The 18364-nt window shown below is 46.7% G+C and overlaps 1 protein-coding gene across 1 annotated transcript; it reads left to right on the top strand.

The window, feature by feature from the left end:
• The first annotated feature begins 6586 nt into the window (after positions 1-6586).
• Positions 6587-17817, top strand: FUNDC2 (FUN14 domain containing 2). The gene is made up of 5 exons (XM_067548534.1): positions 6587-6746; positions 9275-9425; positions 11276-11351; positions 13624-13758; positions 14468-17817. The coding sequence occupies exons 1-5, from the start codon at positions 6587-6589 to the stop codon at positions 14543-14545; spliced, it is 600 nt and encodes a 199-aa protein (XP_067404635.1). The 3' UTR covers positions 14546-17817.
• Positions 17818-18364: the final 547 nt, after the last annotated feature.

Raw genomic sequence — 18364 nt, 5'->3', positions numbered from 1 at the left:
TCTCTCCTTAGTCCTCCAAAGTAAACAAAGGGTGGTGGCGCAGGATGGCTTTGGTCGATCCCAGTCCCGTCTCAGGAGAGGCTGGGAGAATCTCATGTGACTCAGGAGGGCACTCCTTCCCATTAGGCCAATAAGAAAAAGAAAGCTTGACTCGTCCTCCTTGGCCAGGAGACTGGCGACAATGTGGGCAGCAATGTAAAGCAGTGAGGAATTGGGAGGGAGACAACGGTGTGAACTGGAGACTCTCAGGACCCCGGTATAGAAGGGGGCTCGGAAACTCCTGAACATGGGGGCTCCGTGCAAACGTTTTCCACTCTGACACTGGTATATTTACACAGCGATGGGTGCATTTCAGGAACACAGGCATCTGAATGGCTGCTTTTCATCCGGCCTCCTGCTTTGCATGTGGTCACCACCCTCTTGGGATCCTGGCTTGTTTTCACAGGGTGAAGATGCTATGCTCATAGTAAGCCCCGCATGGACTCATTTCTCTTTCCCTTGAAGAAACATGGAGAATCAGGAGAAACTAGATGCAATTGGCTGCTCAGTAGTCGGTGTAGGATCTGTCTGACATTATTACCAACAGCTACATCTGATTACTGGGTCACCGAAGGCATCATCAAACTGCAGCTACGGGAGCTCTTCGACAGAGAAAGTCGGGGGGATAATGGGATAAATCAAAGGGATTTAGGCACCTAAATACTTTTGAGGGTCTGGGCCTGTGTGTCTAAATGCCACAGAAAGCACCAGCTGGGAATTTTCATGAATAGCTTTATAAGCCAAAGAAGAGTCAATACATTTCCCATAGCACATCTTGGCTTAGGTGGATTTATCTCATCTTACAGTTACCCCTCTTGTCAGAACAGAGAGCTGAAAAGAATCCTATTAATGGTTAGACACACTTGTTTCACATAGGATTTGTTTGTCTGATCCAATTGTGACCCGTCCGTGCTTAGAGTAGCCCACCTGAAAACTTCAAGGTCAGAGCAGGCTGAAAAAGGAGAGCAGATTCTCCCAGCACTGGTGACTAACACTGAAGTTAGATTCCCCAACCTGTCACAAACAGTGCTCCTGATTCCCCACACAGGTTATCAAGAAGCTACAAGAAATATGCAGCCCCCTTTATTGCATTTCAGTCTCTGGCTCCCAATCGCCACTGGGTCCAGTAAAGAGAGAAGTTATTTAAACTCTATTCCCTTTACCAAAAATGTTCTCCTAACCTAAAAGAGTTAGCCACATTGCCAGATCAATCTGAGTTTGGATCTTACTCAAAATATCACACTGCCAGCCAATCCTTTAGTAACTAAAATTAAAGGTTTATTATAAAAAGAAAGCGACAAACAAGATGAGAGATGTTAAATGATTAAAGCAATCAGATACATGCAAATGACTTTAAAGTCCATATATATCAGATTCTCAGCAGAATTGTGGCATTTGCAGGCTTGTACAGTTCTTCTGGTGTACATCCAGTCCCTGGATCGGTCTTAGTCCTTTGTTTCATAGCCTCAGTTGTAGATGATTCAGAAGTAGGAAGCAGGAATGAAGACAAGATGGAGATGGTGAAGCTGCATTTTATAGTTTTTGGTCTGCCATGTGGCTTGTTTCAAACACAAGCTCCCAGCACATGGGTAGGAAAAGGCACTTGCAACCCCCCTGACCACAATATTATCAAACAATATTATCATATTTAGCAAATGATAACCTTTCCAGTGGTACTGACATGGTATATCTCATGTGAATTATTGTAATTTTGCAATATTGATATCAATAATATTATAAATGGGCACCCCAATCCAGACAGCGTCACACCAATGACAACCTGAATATGTCTCCAAATATTAAATCTGTTAGTCTTTAAAGTGCCACAGAACTCTCATTGTCCTGAATGGTCTTGGTTAGATCCCCCTTTCTTTGGTATGCACGGCAAGAGTAGAGCACTAGGTGACTGCTCCCTGAGGCTGTGGTTCCCTCCTCTACTTTGTGCCTATGGTGTATACTTAACACATGCTGTTCCTGGCTGTACCGTGTCAGGGGCAGCTGATACCTGACAGGGTTTTCTGCAACCAGCAAGGCCCACCTATTTGTCCCCAGGAGATGCATCTATGGTACACCAGCTATACCTATAACCAGTGCATTCTATACTAGGGAACTGTGCAAGAACAATCGTGGAGTTTTACCAGGGAAAAAATAAAGTACTAAGCCCTGTGTACCTCCTCTTTCTTCCAGTGCACATGCTGTTGCAATCCCTTCTCACTTTTCTATTTCCGCAAACATTTTTAACCCCTCCATATTTTTATCTGTATTTCTCACGGACTCAACACCTTCACTGTTGTTTCTGCTCATATGAATGGGCCACATTGATTACTGGATCTATTGCTATCAATGAATGATTTCAACCCAATATATCCCAGAGACACTTGAAAGCCAGGTCTTGCTATGTTCTAGATATAGTGAAAACTTTAATTTAAAAAAGAAACCTGGCTCATGAAAAAATGGCAGGAGGGGAGGGGATCCAATGCAACCTGCTCTTCGCTAGCTAAATTACCAGTTATGCCTGAGGATATTTTGCTCATGATAAAGGTGAGTCCAACCAGACATTGACATCCCTGAGCTAGAGAGAAGTTTGGCTCTGGACTTGAACTTCACAGTTCTAACCCATTTGTACTTTTTCAGCACAGAGCTAGTGTAGACTTGTATTTCCTATTGGTACATGCATTTGAAAGGGAAAATAGTAAATATGAAATACTATTAATTATCATTGTAAAGGATCAAACCAATCAGATTTCAGCATTTGATTTTGACAGAGGAAAGCCCTCCTTTTAACAACGCATAAGGCAAGATAGGATGGAAGTCCCACGTCTCTCATGACCCTTTGTTTAGCCTCAAAGATTTTATTTGGGGCACTAGAAGTCTCATATAGAGCTGCGCCTTCTCTGTAATCTAACTAAGATGTTAATATTGGGCCAGAAATATCTTCGGTCAGATGATAGGATGGAAGTCAAAAGAGCTGGTTTTTATTCTTGGCTCTGTCCTTGTTCTGCTATCTAACCTCAGGTAACTTATGTCATCTGTCTGTGCACCAGATTCCTCATCTGTGAAATGGGGATAATGATACTTGTCTTGCAGTAGAAAGTGCTCTGGGAGGACAAAAAGTGTTAATTTTTTTGTAGTAGATGGATTTACCTGGCACATTGTGTGCCAGCAGTACAGAATCAAGTCCAACCCAGAGCCTAATGAAGGAATGAGCCTATTGTAAGCAGTCTGTCTCACCCTTCCCCTCAAGATCCAGCCTGTGGACTGAGCAGTGTAGGTTACTGTGCAGTATTTGCAGCAAAAATATTATCACCTTTTGTCACTTGATCCTTCAAGTACGTTCATTTAGTGCAAACCAGTTTACATCAGCCTCGGCTCCCTCTTCCTGCATCCCTAACACGGATATTTAGGAAATTTCCAGGTTCGTTGCATGAAACCCATCCGTACACCCGAAGAAAAGCAGTGACACCAGAAGCAGCTTACAAATGCTGGCATCTCTGCTGAGTAACATGAGGCTAGTTGGAAGAGCACTCTGCCTCCTTCTGGCTGTAAGGTCCCTGAGTCTCACCCTTTAACTAAGCATGTTCATGAGTAATGGTCACAATCCCCCACTCCCCCAGAAACAAATCCCCCCACCACACATTCATTTTCACATCCCTGTGCAGGCAGCGCAGGCCTTCTCTTGCTTTCCAGCATTTCGGTTTCACAAAGCTCTCCCCAGTGCAAATTATTTTGGTTTCCTTTAATCAGTATCACAGGAAACATATGTGTTTGTGCTCAAGAGCCTAAATGACCTGCTGCTTTTCTGACCATGTCCCTGTTTGCCTGGGAGGGGCAAACACTATGTTAAATTGTTCATTAGCAGGATTTCTTGGGTCAAAGTTCCGGCATACGTGCTCGATGTGCTTTGGTTTCATTTGTTTTCAGAACAATACGCAGGCTCTTTTCAATGCCTGTGGTTTTCTTGATGGCTTAATCCAAGTCTTTACTCTTCTGTGAAATGTGCTGGATTTTATTTCTCAGTGTCCAGTAGAGCAAGGGTGCAAGAATTCGAGTAAGGAATCACTTGTTTTCTGGAATATCTAAAATGGGCTGCTAGGGCTTAGATCAATTCCTAGGAGACAAAAATTGTCATCCCCATCCTATGCTGGCTGTCTCAGTAAGAGAGGGCAAAGAATGGGTAAATTTAGTACTGGTGACAGACTATGCAAACTCACCGCTAGAGCTGATCCTTTCAAGTGAGGGTGAAGGCAAATTACCAGACAGAATGGAGCTGCAACGGTTCTGTGGGGGGAACAGAGGACTTTGTTCTAGGTCCAGGTCTAAATCCAGGACCTTTCAGCAGTACTAAATTAATTTTAAATTAACTAAATAAAGTTAAGATTTATTATTATTAAAGCAGAATTTCCTCTAGATCATCAATTTTGTTCATGCTCACCTCTCCACTACTAAAGAAAAAACAATTACGATTTTGGTAGAGCCCACCAAAAATAAAATGCAGGATCTGTGCAAAGCACTTAAAACATCTTCCTAAGAATTGTGTGGTAGACACACAGCTGGGATTTTGGCTTGTATTTCAATAGAAACATAAGGTAAAACCTCTCAAATGTTTGCCGAATGGACGGCAAGAATGAACCTACCCTATTTTTCCCCATCCTCTTGTGAGTGCTATTTTATAACTGTAAGGAATAGAAATTTAAGGAGAGAGAGAGAAGCAATCTACCATGTCCACCCTGGAAACACACAGCTCTAGCACAAATAAGGAACCAGAGACCAAAGGAAACCCCTTATCCCTGAGAATTTGTGCAAATAAACTAGAGATTATTTGATGTCTGCTTTTTCTGTTTTAACCTTTTTCTCTAAAAGTCAAACAATAAACTTCTTTATTATGGATGGCTTCTAGGTCTGCAGGCACCAGCTGTGATAAGTAATAAAAACAAAATAAACTGATGAAGGGATGGATCACTGTCTGTTCTGTTCATTCCCTCTAACGCACCTGGCATTGGCCACTGTTGGAAGACAAAACACTTGGCTAGATGGAGCATTGGTCTGACCCAATACGGCTGTTCTTCTACTCTTAAAAGAAAGAACATTAGCAAGCTGAAAATGATGTTCTGTAAAAATAAGGAACCAGTAAACTCAGGTACAAATACTGGCGGATTTCTACAAACTTAAAATCTTTTATTTATTTTGGTAGTTTGCTCAAAAACCTGACAGTTTGTCATTTTTGCCCTGACCACACGAAAACCTGCAGGGCAACCAGAGAAAAGACCACAATCCCAGTAACAACCCTCACAGAAGCTATCTATAAGCAATAATGTGCCTCTTAACATAGCATTGAGCTGCCATCTAGGTGCACGGTCAGCTTCTGCATGTTAGTTTTCAAAGCACTTATTTTTAAGAAATACCCACTTTGGAGTGACTGACAAATACAGCAAAACACGAAAGACTAAAACTTTTAGCCATGCAAAAAATTATCTCCATAACAGTGCGGCCAAGTGGATAGCACATGCTGGACTGGGATTCAGCAGAGCTAAGTTCTATTCCCAATTCAGCTACTGGCCTGCTTGGTATCTCTGGGCAAGTCACTTTCCCTCTCCATGCCTCAGTTTCCCCATCTGTAAAACAGGGATAATGATATTGCCCTTCTGTGTAAAGCACTTGAAGATCTATTATACTGCACATTAGAACTAGTGTTATTTTCTCCTTCCCACTTTATGCCGTGATCCAATTGGTGGTGCTGCTCCTACACTACTTTAATAGTTATTAGTTAAGTGCCATCAGGGTGCTTGGTCCTATGCAAAACACAAACACCAGCCAGAAAGAGTATACTCTAGACCGCAGATTGAGTGCAGATTGCTGCACTGGAGGCCCGGGGCAGGAGTTCCCTCATTTCAAACTTCACTGGAATTATTATTAATACTCTGATCATTTTAATATTCTCCCTGTGGCGTCCTGGCTGGTGCAATCCAGGCTCCCCTGCCCTAGGTCAGCAGTTTCTATAGGCATCGGGCAGGAGGCCGCCAAGCTCACTGGGTCACGCCCTAACCTGGGCCAGTCCGGGCCCCACTTGCCCAACTCCTGCCCAACTCAGAGCCTGGCTGGGGCAGGCACGAAAGCCTTGTAGGGCCAGTTCCCGGACCGGACCGGACCTTGCCCCGCCCTGGACCCTGCAGACAGGCTTTCCCTCACCCCCGTCGCTAGGCAGCTCAGCTAACACCAAGAGCACCCCCGGAGCCACTGAGTCTCCTTAGAAGCCCCCAAGGCGAGGCCTCCCGCAGCGTCTGAGTCACGTGCCAGGCTGTAGCGGCGGGGAGGCGGGGGCCGTGGGAGGGTGTCATAATCACGGGTCAGACGCGTGCGGGAGGTAAGGCAATTATGATCACGTGATGAGGGTGAGCGGGGGGGGGGAATCATGATCACGTGCCAGGGACACCTCCGCGGGATGGGTCGAGGTCACGTGACCAGGGTGTCTCTGTGATGTATCCTAGCTCACGTGTCTGGGGGGGCCTGGCTACGCCCCACGTTTTCCGCGAATTCCGCAGCGGGCGAGATGGGGGAGGAGGAAGGGGAGGAGCTTGTGTCACGTGCTCAGCTCCGCTCCTGCGCCTCTCTAATACGGCAGCAGCAGGAAGCGAAGCGCCGGCGCCGGGTGCGGCAGCGAGCGGGTGGGACCGAGATGGCGGCGGCGGCGGCGGCGGCGGCGGCCGGAGGTGAGAGCCCGGCCCGGCGGCCTAACGGGTGTTTGCTCCCTCCCGAGCTGCCACGGAGTCCGGCCCGGCGCCCCTCCCCCGGCCAGTGGTGGGCGCTGGGCGCTGGGCCCTGGGCCCGGCCCTCACAGCCCAAGGTCGGGCCCCTGCGGGCGAGCAGGGCTTAAGCGCTGCACTGGGCCAGGGGCGAGCCCGGCAGTGCGTGTCCGGGTCTGTGCGGGGCCGGGCTCAGGCCTTGGGGCGCTCCCTGGGCCCGCCCCGCTCTCGGCATGGGGGAGCGGATCCGCCCTCTAGTGCCTGGGGTGGCCCTGGCTGGCTTAGCAGCGGACGCGCACTCTGGTGCTCGGGGGAAAACCCGCCACTGAGTGACCCGTTCCGTGCCCCACGGCTCCTGGTGCGCTGTGTAAGCCCCCGGCTGTGGCTGTAAACGACCAGCCAGCGCCCCCGCCCCAAGGGCGGGGAAGGGGATCTGAGAACAAAGGCGGGCGGGCCCAGGCTGCTGCTCTTAGCCCGGCCGGGGTCTGTGGCTTTCAGTTTTCAAATCCTGACCATCTAGATGGTGCTGCTTTGACAGGAACGACTAGAGCCTTGCAAATGTAGCGAAAGCCGTGTTTTCAGACCGTGTAGGTGGGCGTCGGTGGAAACTATATGAAAACATTTACCCCATCAGTGAGGACAGTAAAACTGTGAGGCCAGGTCTGGTTTCAAAACACAGCTAAGGTGGTCTTCGTTTGTAAGTTTTAGAATGCTTCCAAGCATCATTTTAATTGGCTCTGGCAGGCAAGCATGACTAAATCTCTACTGTTGATTAGGTAGTATGATATCTGTAATATAAAATCAGACTCTCAAATTTCTAATCTAGGTCCATTAAAAATAGATCTCTCTCTTTTATTGGCTGTTCCATATTCTGACAGTATATGGGCAGAGTCCCTTCTCTCTTATTTGTACATCCTTATGTGTAGTATACTTTGATCCAGAGAGAATTTGACTTCCATGCAGTCTTCCTTTTCCCATTTTTATCATCACTCCAAGCCCTGTAAAGAGGATTATTTTCAGAGGGTGGGAAAATTATCAGATATCATGGTACTAGTACCATCTCTCCTTTTATTAAAGCAACTGTTGCAGCCCTCTGGACTTCAGAGGTGCTGATCTAACTAGTATACCTGGTACCTGAACTCACCAAGTAACTACTTTCGTGGTGGGTGAATTCCCCAGCAGCTGAAGACATGAGTCTATTCAGATCTCTCCTTTGGGTTAGCAAAGCTATGTGTATCTGAGACTATTTGTCTAATTTAGCATGTTATATTGTAATCATGTGGCTTCCAATGCTTTAAATTAACAGTTAAGGAGTTAGTGTTTTTCATTATAAACCCCCCTCAGCTGTAAAAGTTTTGCTTCAGGCTAAAATTTGGTGTATGTGCGTCTGCCAATGTATTTCATTTAAATAAGTTTGGCATCTTTTAATCCCTGTGTCTAGGCTTGTGAACTAGCATATTTGAACATTTAGGATGTATCCAGCAAATGAGCCACATATTAACTTCTCCAGAATACCCAGGGATGCAGGATTATCATGTCAAATGTATGATGCAGTGCTAAGATGTGCAGTAGACCATCTCTGCTGGAGTAGGACAAGGAAGACAAAAATAGGATCTAAAGAAATGGTGCAGATGGCATATTTAGGCCTCTCATTCTTGGGAGGCTGTCTGTACTTCTGATTTTTTCATATACAGTTGTTAAAAACCAAGCTACATAAACCTTCAGAAAGCCGGAACATAAAGGCTGTGGCAAAACTAGTAAGCAGGGGATGAACATCTATTTTGTTTGTCTCTATATCCAAGCTAGACATTACAGCAGTGCACTGAGCTGCAACTCCCAGGAACAATGGAGAGAGAAGGTTGAAGCTGAATGCTTTGGATTTTTGTTGAATTTTTTTTACCCAGGTTGGAGGTGGTTTTGTTCTTGGTAGCAATTTATGAAAGACCCAGGCGTTTTCTTTTCCACATAGACTTTCATTTAAAGAATTCAGAGATGGGAAGGATGATTTCAGCGTTTTAGCTACAAACTGGGAACTGGAAGACATGCGTTCTGTTCCTGCCACTGACATACTGAGTGATCTTGGGCAAGTCACTTACCTCTCTGCTTCTTTTTCCTTACCTGTAAAATGGGAGATTTGCTCAACTCCCAGAAGGGGATGTGAAGTTTTGTTTATGAATGTTTGTCTAGTGCTTTGAGATCTGAGGCAGACACCATGTAAGTATAAAGTGTTCTATTAGGAGTTTCTAAGACTGTATTTGAGCTGAGAACAGGTGACTAAAGCCACCCATTCACTTTAAGGAGGTTCTGTTACTGCTGCTTAAATTTCATCAGGACAGTACCATTCACCATGCTCAAAAGCTGAATCTGTATGCTGCTGGCTAAGAATAATGAGCTGAATTACACTTGACTAGAGAATGAATCTGGTCTCTCTGCCCTGCAGTGTCATATTGCCAAACTAGATGCACCCATGTTCACGTGCATTTTCATGTTCACAGCAAAGAAAGAGGAGGACTCCGAGGTGCTGGACCTGGCAGAATACACCAAGAATCAGTCCTGGTGGCGCAAGCTCTTCGGGCCGAGCTCTGGGTCAAGTGCTGAAAAATACAATGTAGCAACTCAGCTGGCAATTGGAGGAGTCACTGGATGGTAAGGTGATATTATAAATCAGGGTGGGATTTGGGATTTTTTTGCTCTCATTGGCAGGCATAGGTTTCTTGAATGTATTAATGGGGGTGCAGTGCTAGTCCTCAGAAGATTGTATCTGTTTGGTGGGATATCCCATGAAGCATATGCAGTGGGTGGCAAACAGCACTTCAGAGGTGTAGTGGATTAGACTCAGTTCTGTGTCTTCAGGCATATCCTGGTCAGTCACATGAGCTTTTCATAGAATTTAAGGCCAGAAGGGACCATTATAGAATCATAGAAATGTAGGGCTGGAAGGGACCTCAAGAGGTCATTCGTTCATCCATCAGCACTGGACCAAGTAAACCTAGACCATCCCTGAAAGGTCTTTGTCCAACCTACTCTTCGAAACCACCAAGGACAGGGATTCCACGACCTCCCTTGGAAGCCTATTCCAGTGCTTAACTATCCTTATAGTTAGAAAACTTTTTTCTAATATCTAACTGAAGTTTCCCTTGTTGCAGATTAAGCCAATTACTTCTTGTCCTACCTTCAGTGGACATGGAGAACAATTTATCAGTGTGCTCTTTATAACAGATTTGAAGCCTGTTATCAGGTCTTCCACATCTTCTCTCAAGACTAAGTATGCCCAGTTTTTTAACCTTTCCTCATAGGTCAGGTTTTCTAAATCTTTTAGCATTTTTGTTGCTCTCTGGATGCTCTCCAATTTGTCCATATCTTTATTAAAAAGTGTATTGCCTGGAATTGACTACAATACTCCAGCTGAGGCCTCACCAATGCCAAGTAGAGCAAGACAGTTACCTCCTGTGTCTTATATATGATACGCCTGTTAATACAGAATAATGCTAATCTGGTCTGCATAGTGCAGGCCTTTGAACTTCAGGCAGTGATTCCTGATCAAATCCAGTAGCCTGTGGTTGAAGAAGAGTGTATATTTTTAGAAAGACATCCAGTCTTGATTTAAACTTCTGGAGGCTCCACCACATTCCCAGGTCAGTAGTGGTTAATTATCTTTGGGGCAGACACTTGTGAGTCTTCTAGGTTGACCAAGAGCTTTCTTGCTTGGGGCTATGCATTGTCTCGTGGGAGTCTCAGGCTACAGTATCTTTTCACAGAACTTTCTTGTCTCATCTTCGCAGAAGAGTTGGACCTAAGGGTTCTGTGTACTCGGAAGCAAATCTTTTTGCTGCTGAGAGGAAGAATTGGCTTGCTGGTGGCTTGTGATGCTTAAGCCACTTCTAGGTCTTCCTGTTGGAGTATTTCACTATAATAGTGCCACTGGGGTGTTCTCTCTTCTAATTAAGATATAGTATAAATCAGGAAGTACAATTGGGACTACTTTTCTAGCACATTCTTGCTTTTTGCCATTGTTCTCCCAACTCTACTCCAAAGATAAACCATGTAAAGCATAAGATGTACCCCTATAATACCTATCTAGTCACACTATGAACCCATCACTTCTATCCTGTATCCTGGCTGTTTGCACTTGTTTGGAGATGGGTAAGGAAGAGGATTGCTGTGCTGTTTTATAACCTGAATAGTGGATCTGTATCACCTGAAATAATACTTAATGTGGGTCATGTCAGATAGTATTCTGTATCTCCTTACTGCCTAACCGAGAAGTGAGAGCTGGGCTCCTCTATGTCTTGATGGCAGGGATATTTGTGCGGCTAGAGAGGAAAGTTTCCACCACAGTTGGCTCTCCTCCTTGTTCATCTGTCTTCTTTTGTCAGTGGGGCTCTTTCTGGAGTCTTAGCGGTGAGTGTGGAACGATAGAGTGACTGTAGAAAGCCAAAGTGTGTGTGTGAGGTTGAGCTGAACTCACTCTCTGGCCTGTCCTTCTTTGATTGTAGGTGTACTGGCTTCATCTTTCAGAAGGTTGGAAAGCTGGCAGCAACAGCAGTGGGTGGTGGCTTTTTCCTACTACAGGTGCGTATGGGTAGTTTAGGCTTTGTGAAAACTGCTCCTGGGGGTAGTTCTGAGCTCCATAGAGAGGTAGGCTGGTCCAGTGGTTGGGTGCTAGCCTGGGTATCCGGAGACATGAGTTCAACTCCCTGCTCTGCTAGAGACTCCCTGTGTGACCTTGCGCAAGTCACTTCCGATGAGTCTGTTCTGCAGTCCAAGGTCTGCCTGAGCGCGACTGGAAAGAGCAGTGGGGATATGGTGGCTGGCACAACCCGTGCCAAAACCTGCACCACGGCTCCTCCAGCGCTGCTGTGAATGGTGCTAGTGTGGGTACATCTACCCAAGCTGCAGGGATTGCAGTATAGACAATAGCCTTCTGGGCCTCAGGTCCCGCTCTGCCCTGCCCCTGAGGTGCTGCAAGGCTAAATACGTTATAAATTGTGAGGTGCCCAGGTACCATGGCAGGGGAGTTATACAAGTACCTGTATACTGGGCTTCTTCACTTTTTATAGCTGCAACTGAGTCAGACCTGAATGGTGCTAAAGCAGCTGATTTTTTGTAGTGCCAACCCAGTGGCCTTGTACCAATCATGCCCCAGCATGAGCAAGGCCTGCATTCAAAGCCCAGATGGGGCCTCTTCCTCTCTGGACTAGCAGCACAGTGGAAACTGTGTGTTCTGGACTGAGCGTTGGAGGGGCGCTATGTTGCTCTCAGTAGCGACTCCTGGCCAAGGAGAGGGGTGGCACTGAACCGAGAGGGCGTTGTCCATGTCTGTTCAGCCAGGCTGAGTTTGGTTTTAATGCAAGGCCTTGGAGGGTGGCATCCTCCAGAGTCTGGTTAGGCACAAGACTCGTTTTCTCAACTCTATTTTCCTTGGCTTTTAAAAACCCTCCCCTCCTGGAGCAGGGCAGCATGTCTTGTGCTGGCCCAGGAAGGCGGGACGCTGAAGTCTAGATTTCACGGTTGTACGTGAGGCAGAATGCAATTGCTAGACCAGTGGGTCTCAAACTTCTTGCTTTAGTGACCCCTTTCACACAGCAAGCCTGTGAGTGTGAGCCTCTGACCCTCATGGGAGTCCCCCCTCATTGCCCTGGCCCCCAGGGTGCTTCCCCCTTCACACCTGGACCTCGTGGGCTCCCCGCTCACCCTTCAGCCCTACCCTGCACCGCCCCTGCGCCCACCTGGGGAAACGGACCTGCAGGCACAGAGCAGCTGGTATTGCTGCTCACTTCCCCCTCAAACACTGCTCCTCCCTGCACCCCTAGGGGGCTGTGTGTGGGGTGAGGACGGGAAGTGAGGAGCAACATCCGGGCTCCCTGCATCCAGGTCCCTTTCCCCACCTGGGCTGCGTAAGGAGAGGGCAGAGAGCAGCAGCTCTTGATGCTCGTCTCACAGCACAGCCCAGGTGGGGAAAGGGACCTAGATGCTGGGAGCCTTGGCATTGCTCCTTGCTCCACCCAGCCTCCTAGAACGGCGCGGAGGAATACTGGGGTGGGGGAGGTAAGCAGTGTCTGTGTGTCACTGCTTGCCTCCTTCGTGTCATGTTCCTCCACTGGGAGGAAGCAGGGAGGCTCACAGCCCCGCGCCTGGCCGGAGTTGGGGTTCACAGCTTGTGACCCCCACATAACCTCATTGTGACCCCCTAGTTTGAGAACCAATGCACAAGATCCTACCCAGTGATCCTCTTCTTTGTTTGTTCCAGCACTTGCATCATTTATAACTGATTCCCCTTGTCCCACTAGTTCTCCTAATCCCATTAAAGGCGGATGTCTCTTTAAAGCATTGTTCAGGCATTGTTTCCCTGTTGGCCCATGATGACAAGACAAAATATTTACACGGGAACAACCTATTAATAAACTAGGCCCTCCCACAGCCGCAGGAGATCTGGAATGTGAAACATGCACATAGGCTTTGAACGATACCAGTATAACAAGCTTGGGGGTGAAGGAATGCTGTTGGTGCCAACTCTATATTGCAAAGCAGAAAGGCTGAAATAGACTAATGTTATTAAACGGCATGTAAAAATTTCTGCATATGAACTTCCATTGGGGGTTTATTGTAGGATCCTACATAACTGAACTACCTAGCTCATTCTCCATGCCTCTAGCCCGCTTATAGTCCCTCTCCATTAATTAGGTTAGTAGAACAGTTTCTGGCACTAATCAAGAGGAGATGGCACCTAGGGTTGCTGCGTGGGTTATTTTGGTTAGCACTGAGGTAAGAGGGAAAGGAGAGTCTAGTTAGCTATAGGTTGTGCCGGATTCACTTCAGGTTTTTTACCATCCCTCAAATGTAGATTGCGAACCACACGGGATACATCAAAGTGGACTGGAAGTTAGTAGAGCAGGACGTGAACAAAGCCAAGGAGCAGCTGAAATTTCACAGCAGTGGCAGTAAACTGACACCAGAAGTTAAAAGCAGAGTTGATGAGGTGAGAGACCACTTTTCCTTCCCAGAGCTTTGCCTGGACATGTCTGGATGCTGGAGAGGAGGGTTGGGGGCTCTTGGACTTGGAGCCTTGATTCAGCTTTAAGGGTAGCTGCACGGTAGCAAGACGGGGTTGTAAGCAAATCTGCTAGATGTGCTTTGAGACAGCAAAGATCCCTTCCAGATGGCGTGTCACTATACAGTGCCCTGTGGCAAATCTAGAAACTCCCTGGAGTCCAGAGAAGGACCCCTCAGAGCAATGTGGACAGCTAAGCAGATAGGACAGCATAAGAGTGCATCAGTCACTCTAGACTCTCTCCACGCCCTGGCCCAGCATGTGCAGGGGGCATTGGAGACCAGGTGGCAGATGAAACTATTTGGCCCCATGTCTCCTGTCTCTCAGATCCTTGACTGTTAATTCTGGTACAGCTGTAAACGTCTGAAGCCCCTAAGGCACATTCAGCAGCTGCTCAGACTGTCTGTAGTACGTAGTGATGCCATAGCGTGCAAGCAATAAACGGAGTGGGGGGATTTCCGTGGAAGCACGTCATTGCCTCCCCTCCCGTAGAAGGTGGGCGGAGCAGCACCAGCTCCCCTGCAATTAATTTTGGCCATTAGTTGAATGAGGTGGAGATGGCAGCAGGTGGGAGGGCTCAGTGCTCATCTGCTGTGAGTTTTTAGTGTGGTGTTGACTGTCCTCTCCCCCTGCCCAGGTGATAACATTTCTGAAGAAGAACGTTATCCTGACCGGAGGGTTTGCTGGGGGATTCCTGCTTGGAATGTCTTCATAGAAACTACACAGAACTGACTACTCTGTCCCTTCCCATCCCTCTCACTTAGTAAACAGCGGGTTGTGCTGGCGGACTCTGTTTCCTCAGGCCCTATTCCCCCTCCTGGGTTCAGCCCCCCTGCTCCCTGCAACACAGCCATTAACTTTCCTTTCGCTGTACCTGAGTTCTGTTGATGCTGGAATCAATCTAGAGGATTGTGACCCTCAGCGTTTGCTTGTCGATCTGACTCCCTGCCCCCCTGCAGATTTCAGGATCAGTTGCAACTCCACGAACAGCCTGCAAGAAAGAGATCTGAAAACAGGCCATTGCCGTGCTGCACAAGACTGACAGATATAAGCTCTCCTCTTCCAGTGCACACAAGGCTCATCAAGCTCTGTGTGATCCTAGTTGTCTTGTATTCTCTCTTCCCTGGTAACAGGAAAGCTCACGCTTCCTCCAGGCAAACTGTATTTGCATGGCTATCTGGATGGAGGCACAATTGGCACTGGTTGGTAGTAGAATAAGTACATGACAAAAATACTATGGAAGATCTTTCCTGCCTTCATCCCTTCCTAGACTCTTGACATTGTGTTACACACAGATAACCATCGGTGCTGTTATTTAGATAGCCCCTTACTGTAGTTGTGGCACTGCCAATAGATATTGTGAGTGTCATATGTCACTAGCCCAGAGCCTTTCTTATCATGGGTTTTAAAAGTCATTGGGCGTCCCAGCATTTAGAAGGAATTTCTCCTCTCTCTCTCCAACTAGTGCCTCAGCCAATGAACTTTAAAATGCACTGAGACTGTGTGTTAATCTGGCAGAAAGTCTGCCTGCCCTGTCTGTGCATGGGACTGAAACCTGCGCTATCCACCCCATCCAGTTTGGCATGCATTTCCAAAGCGACAATTACTATAACTTATCCCTGGCGTCACATCAGCATTTCTGACACTAAAGACTTTCTTTTCTGGCTAGCATGAAATTGCCACTACCTGTAGGTATATAGTACACATGGGGCAGTCTTTCCAGAAATTAGTGCCCTGGGCAGCTGGAACTGGATGGGATTCTGCTCTCTGTGTGGTACAACCTGGGATATGGTGTACTGGTGTAGGATTCCTGTTTGAGTGCAGACAGCAGCTGTTCAGGATTCACACTTGGACTAGAATTATTTTGAATCTAGAAAGCCATTTCTCTGTCCTCAGCGAAAGGCTGAATCTTCCAGGCAGTCCCCCATTCAGCCGCAGCTGAGTGCCTGCCACTTTACAAACCATGGTGGTTAACTTCCTGCCTGTAGCATGTACCTTTACTGGGCAGTATGTGACACATGCTGTCATAATGCATGAGATCGTGTGTTTAAAGAGCTACTAGGAATGTGGGGGGAGTCCTTCCCATACATTCCTTCTCCAAAGAGAAACTGGCACTTCAGTACCATAGACAAAGAAGCAGGTATTCCAGAACAGCCCAGCTCAGCCTGCCTGCCTCCCCCTCGCTGCAAAAAAATGATAGCACCCTTTCTGTCTTCTCTTTGGAAGCTAGACCTAGGGTGATGGGAAATGCAGTATACTTCAAGAAAAATGTAAAAACAACATCAAGATCCATTCAGTATTGCCTAGCACTGGGCTTTCCTTGTCTCCCTGCTCGGCTGTAGTTTGGAGAGGAGAGAGCTGCAGCTGGTGACAACCAACCCTCAGCAAGAACAGTTAAATATCTGTTTACAAACGTGCACCTTTTCCCCTCTGAAATCACGCCTTAGAATCGTGTTGAACTCCAGAAGCTTGTTGTGTGCATGGCTGGACGCTGTTCAGAATGTCATGTCCATGGCACAAGGATGCACTTTATCTATTATGCTGCAGTAATTCTATGTTTACGGTATTGAGCTAGCACTCGACCTGACCAGAAGCGGGGGACATATCTAAAAGAACGCCTGGAGTTTTGAGTCCTAGGATTGTTAGAGCTGGGGCAGCTTGGCAACTGGAGCTACGTTTTCAGGAGAGCACCTAATATTTCATCTGTTAACTTTATTTTGCCCTTAGTCTGTCCCCTAACAGAGTTAGAAACTCAGTCACATGGCTTCAGCTTTTCTTGCCTCTGTGATCCCAGAGGTAGCCAGTAGAATATGCTTTCTACAATCAGAGTCTTTCCTGTCTTGTATTCCTTTGGCTGTCTACATTGGGCTCATGGCATGTCTAATGATGTACAGTTAAGTGCTGCAGGAAGTGTGCAGTGATGTAGGGAGTGGGGTGGCTAGCTGTGGTACAGCTGAATGTTCTTGATGAATTTATAAAAAATACATCATGCTGGAGCTCTCCTGTTCAAATAGGAAAATAGTGTATCTATTCCTCTGCCTGGCGTATGAGTGAACAGCTTTCTATTAAGACCTCTCTTCCAGGCTCCCTCCAAAGACATTGCTGAGTGGAAATGACTCTCCTCCCCCTTTTCCTTTGGGAGTGACAGCTGCAACTCTACCAAAAACTTTTGACCTGGTATCCCTCTCTCCCATTAGATAGATAATCTGAAAATTTAGCGGTGAGTTCTGCTCACGTGGGTATAAAAACTGGCCAACGTCTACCTTGGCTTCAGTGTTATCCTTTCCAGCTGCCGTTATATTCCTCTGCTGCACAGAGAGACTGCTGGGCATGTAACTGCTGGTGCAGTGCTGCTGTAGTCAAAGGAACAAGCAATCTGCTACCAGACCTCAGGGCTGTTCCTAGCAGCAACTTCCTGCTCTAAGGCATGCGAGTTAATCACCACAAATCCTGGGCATAAGACTAATTAGTCTGAGGAATATATTGGGAGCTTGCTCCATCCATGGGACACTTAAAAATAGCTATTGTTTGTCTGGAATATTATAAATTGCTGCCATGGAGCTAAGCAACTGTCAGAGGGAGCTAAAACTTCTCAAAAGCTGCTGGAAGCAAGCAATTTAAGTAAAACCACATTAGTTTTTGATCTGAAAACATGGAGGAGGAGAGGGTGTTATTACCATGGAAAGTGTAAAATGGCGTAGCTGGAGCTTCCTTGGTACTTCTCATGAAGTTCTTCTGCACAGAGCTAAAACATTTTCAGTCCTGGCAAACCGATTGTTGGCATGGAAATCAACTACAATTTTTGGTCATGTCTTGGGTGCTATGATGAAAATTAACCCCCCTTCTGTTTTGTTTCAACAATCTCTAGCACCCATGCCAGGAAGTTGTGGTTTAAAAATACACTAGGCTTTTAAAATATTTTTGTACATTGTACATAAATGCTTGTTGACGTGATATTTTATTAAACTGTTGCTCTAGTTACTTGTCTTTGGAGGCATCTGTTCACTTCTTGGGAACAAACATCTCTTCCACACTCCCTGCACTGCAAATGCTCTGTCACTTGTAGCCTGTAGGAGTGAAGGCAGGAGCAGTATCCAGTGCTGTCACTGAAGGAGCAGTTGCTGTAATTCCTGGGGAGAGGCAACTGGGAGTAAGGCCCAGCTTCTCCAAGGTACTGAGGAGCCTAACTCCCCTTGAAATCAATTAATTAGATCCCCAAAGGTATTTAGGAGCCTAACTTTGAGTCTTCTCAGCTGTGTGCTCCATGTAGACTTATAGACTTTATGGTCAGAAGGGACCATTATGATCATCTAGTCTGACCTGCACAACACAGGTCACGGAACCTCACCCACCAAGTCCTGTAATAGACCCCTCACCTATGACTGAGTTACTGAAGTCCTCAAATAATGGTTTAAAGACTTCAAGGTACAGAGAATCCACCAGCAAGTGAACGGTGCCCCATGCTACAGAGGAAGGTGAGAAACCCCCAGGGCCTCTGCCAATCTAGCATAGGGGGAAATTCCTTCCCGGCCCC

The sequence above is a fragment of the Emydura macquarii genome, unplaced genomic scaffold (genome assembly GCF_026122565.2).
Source record: "Emydura macquarii macquarii isolate MOO-44397 ecotype Brisbane River unplaced genomic scaffold, CSIRO-AGI_Emac_v2 contig_1253, whole genome shotgun sequence".
Taxonomy (NCBI): Eukaryota; Metazoa; Chordata; order Testudines; family Chelidae; genus Emydura; species Emydura macquarii.
Note: the sequence above shows the minus strand (reverse complement) of the source record. Positions and strands in the feature narration are given on the sequence as shown.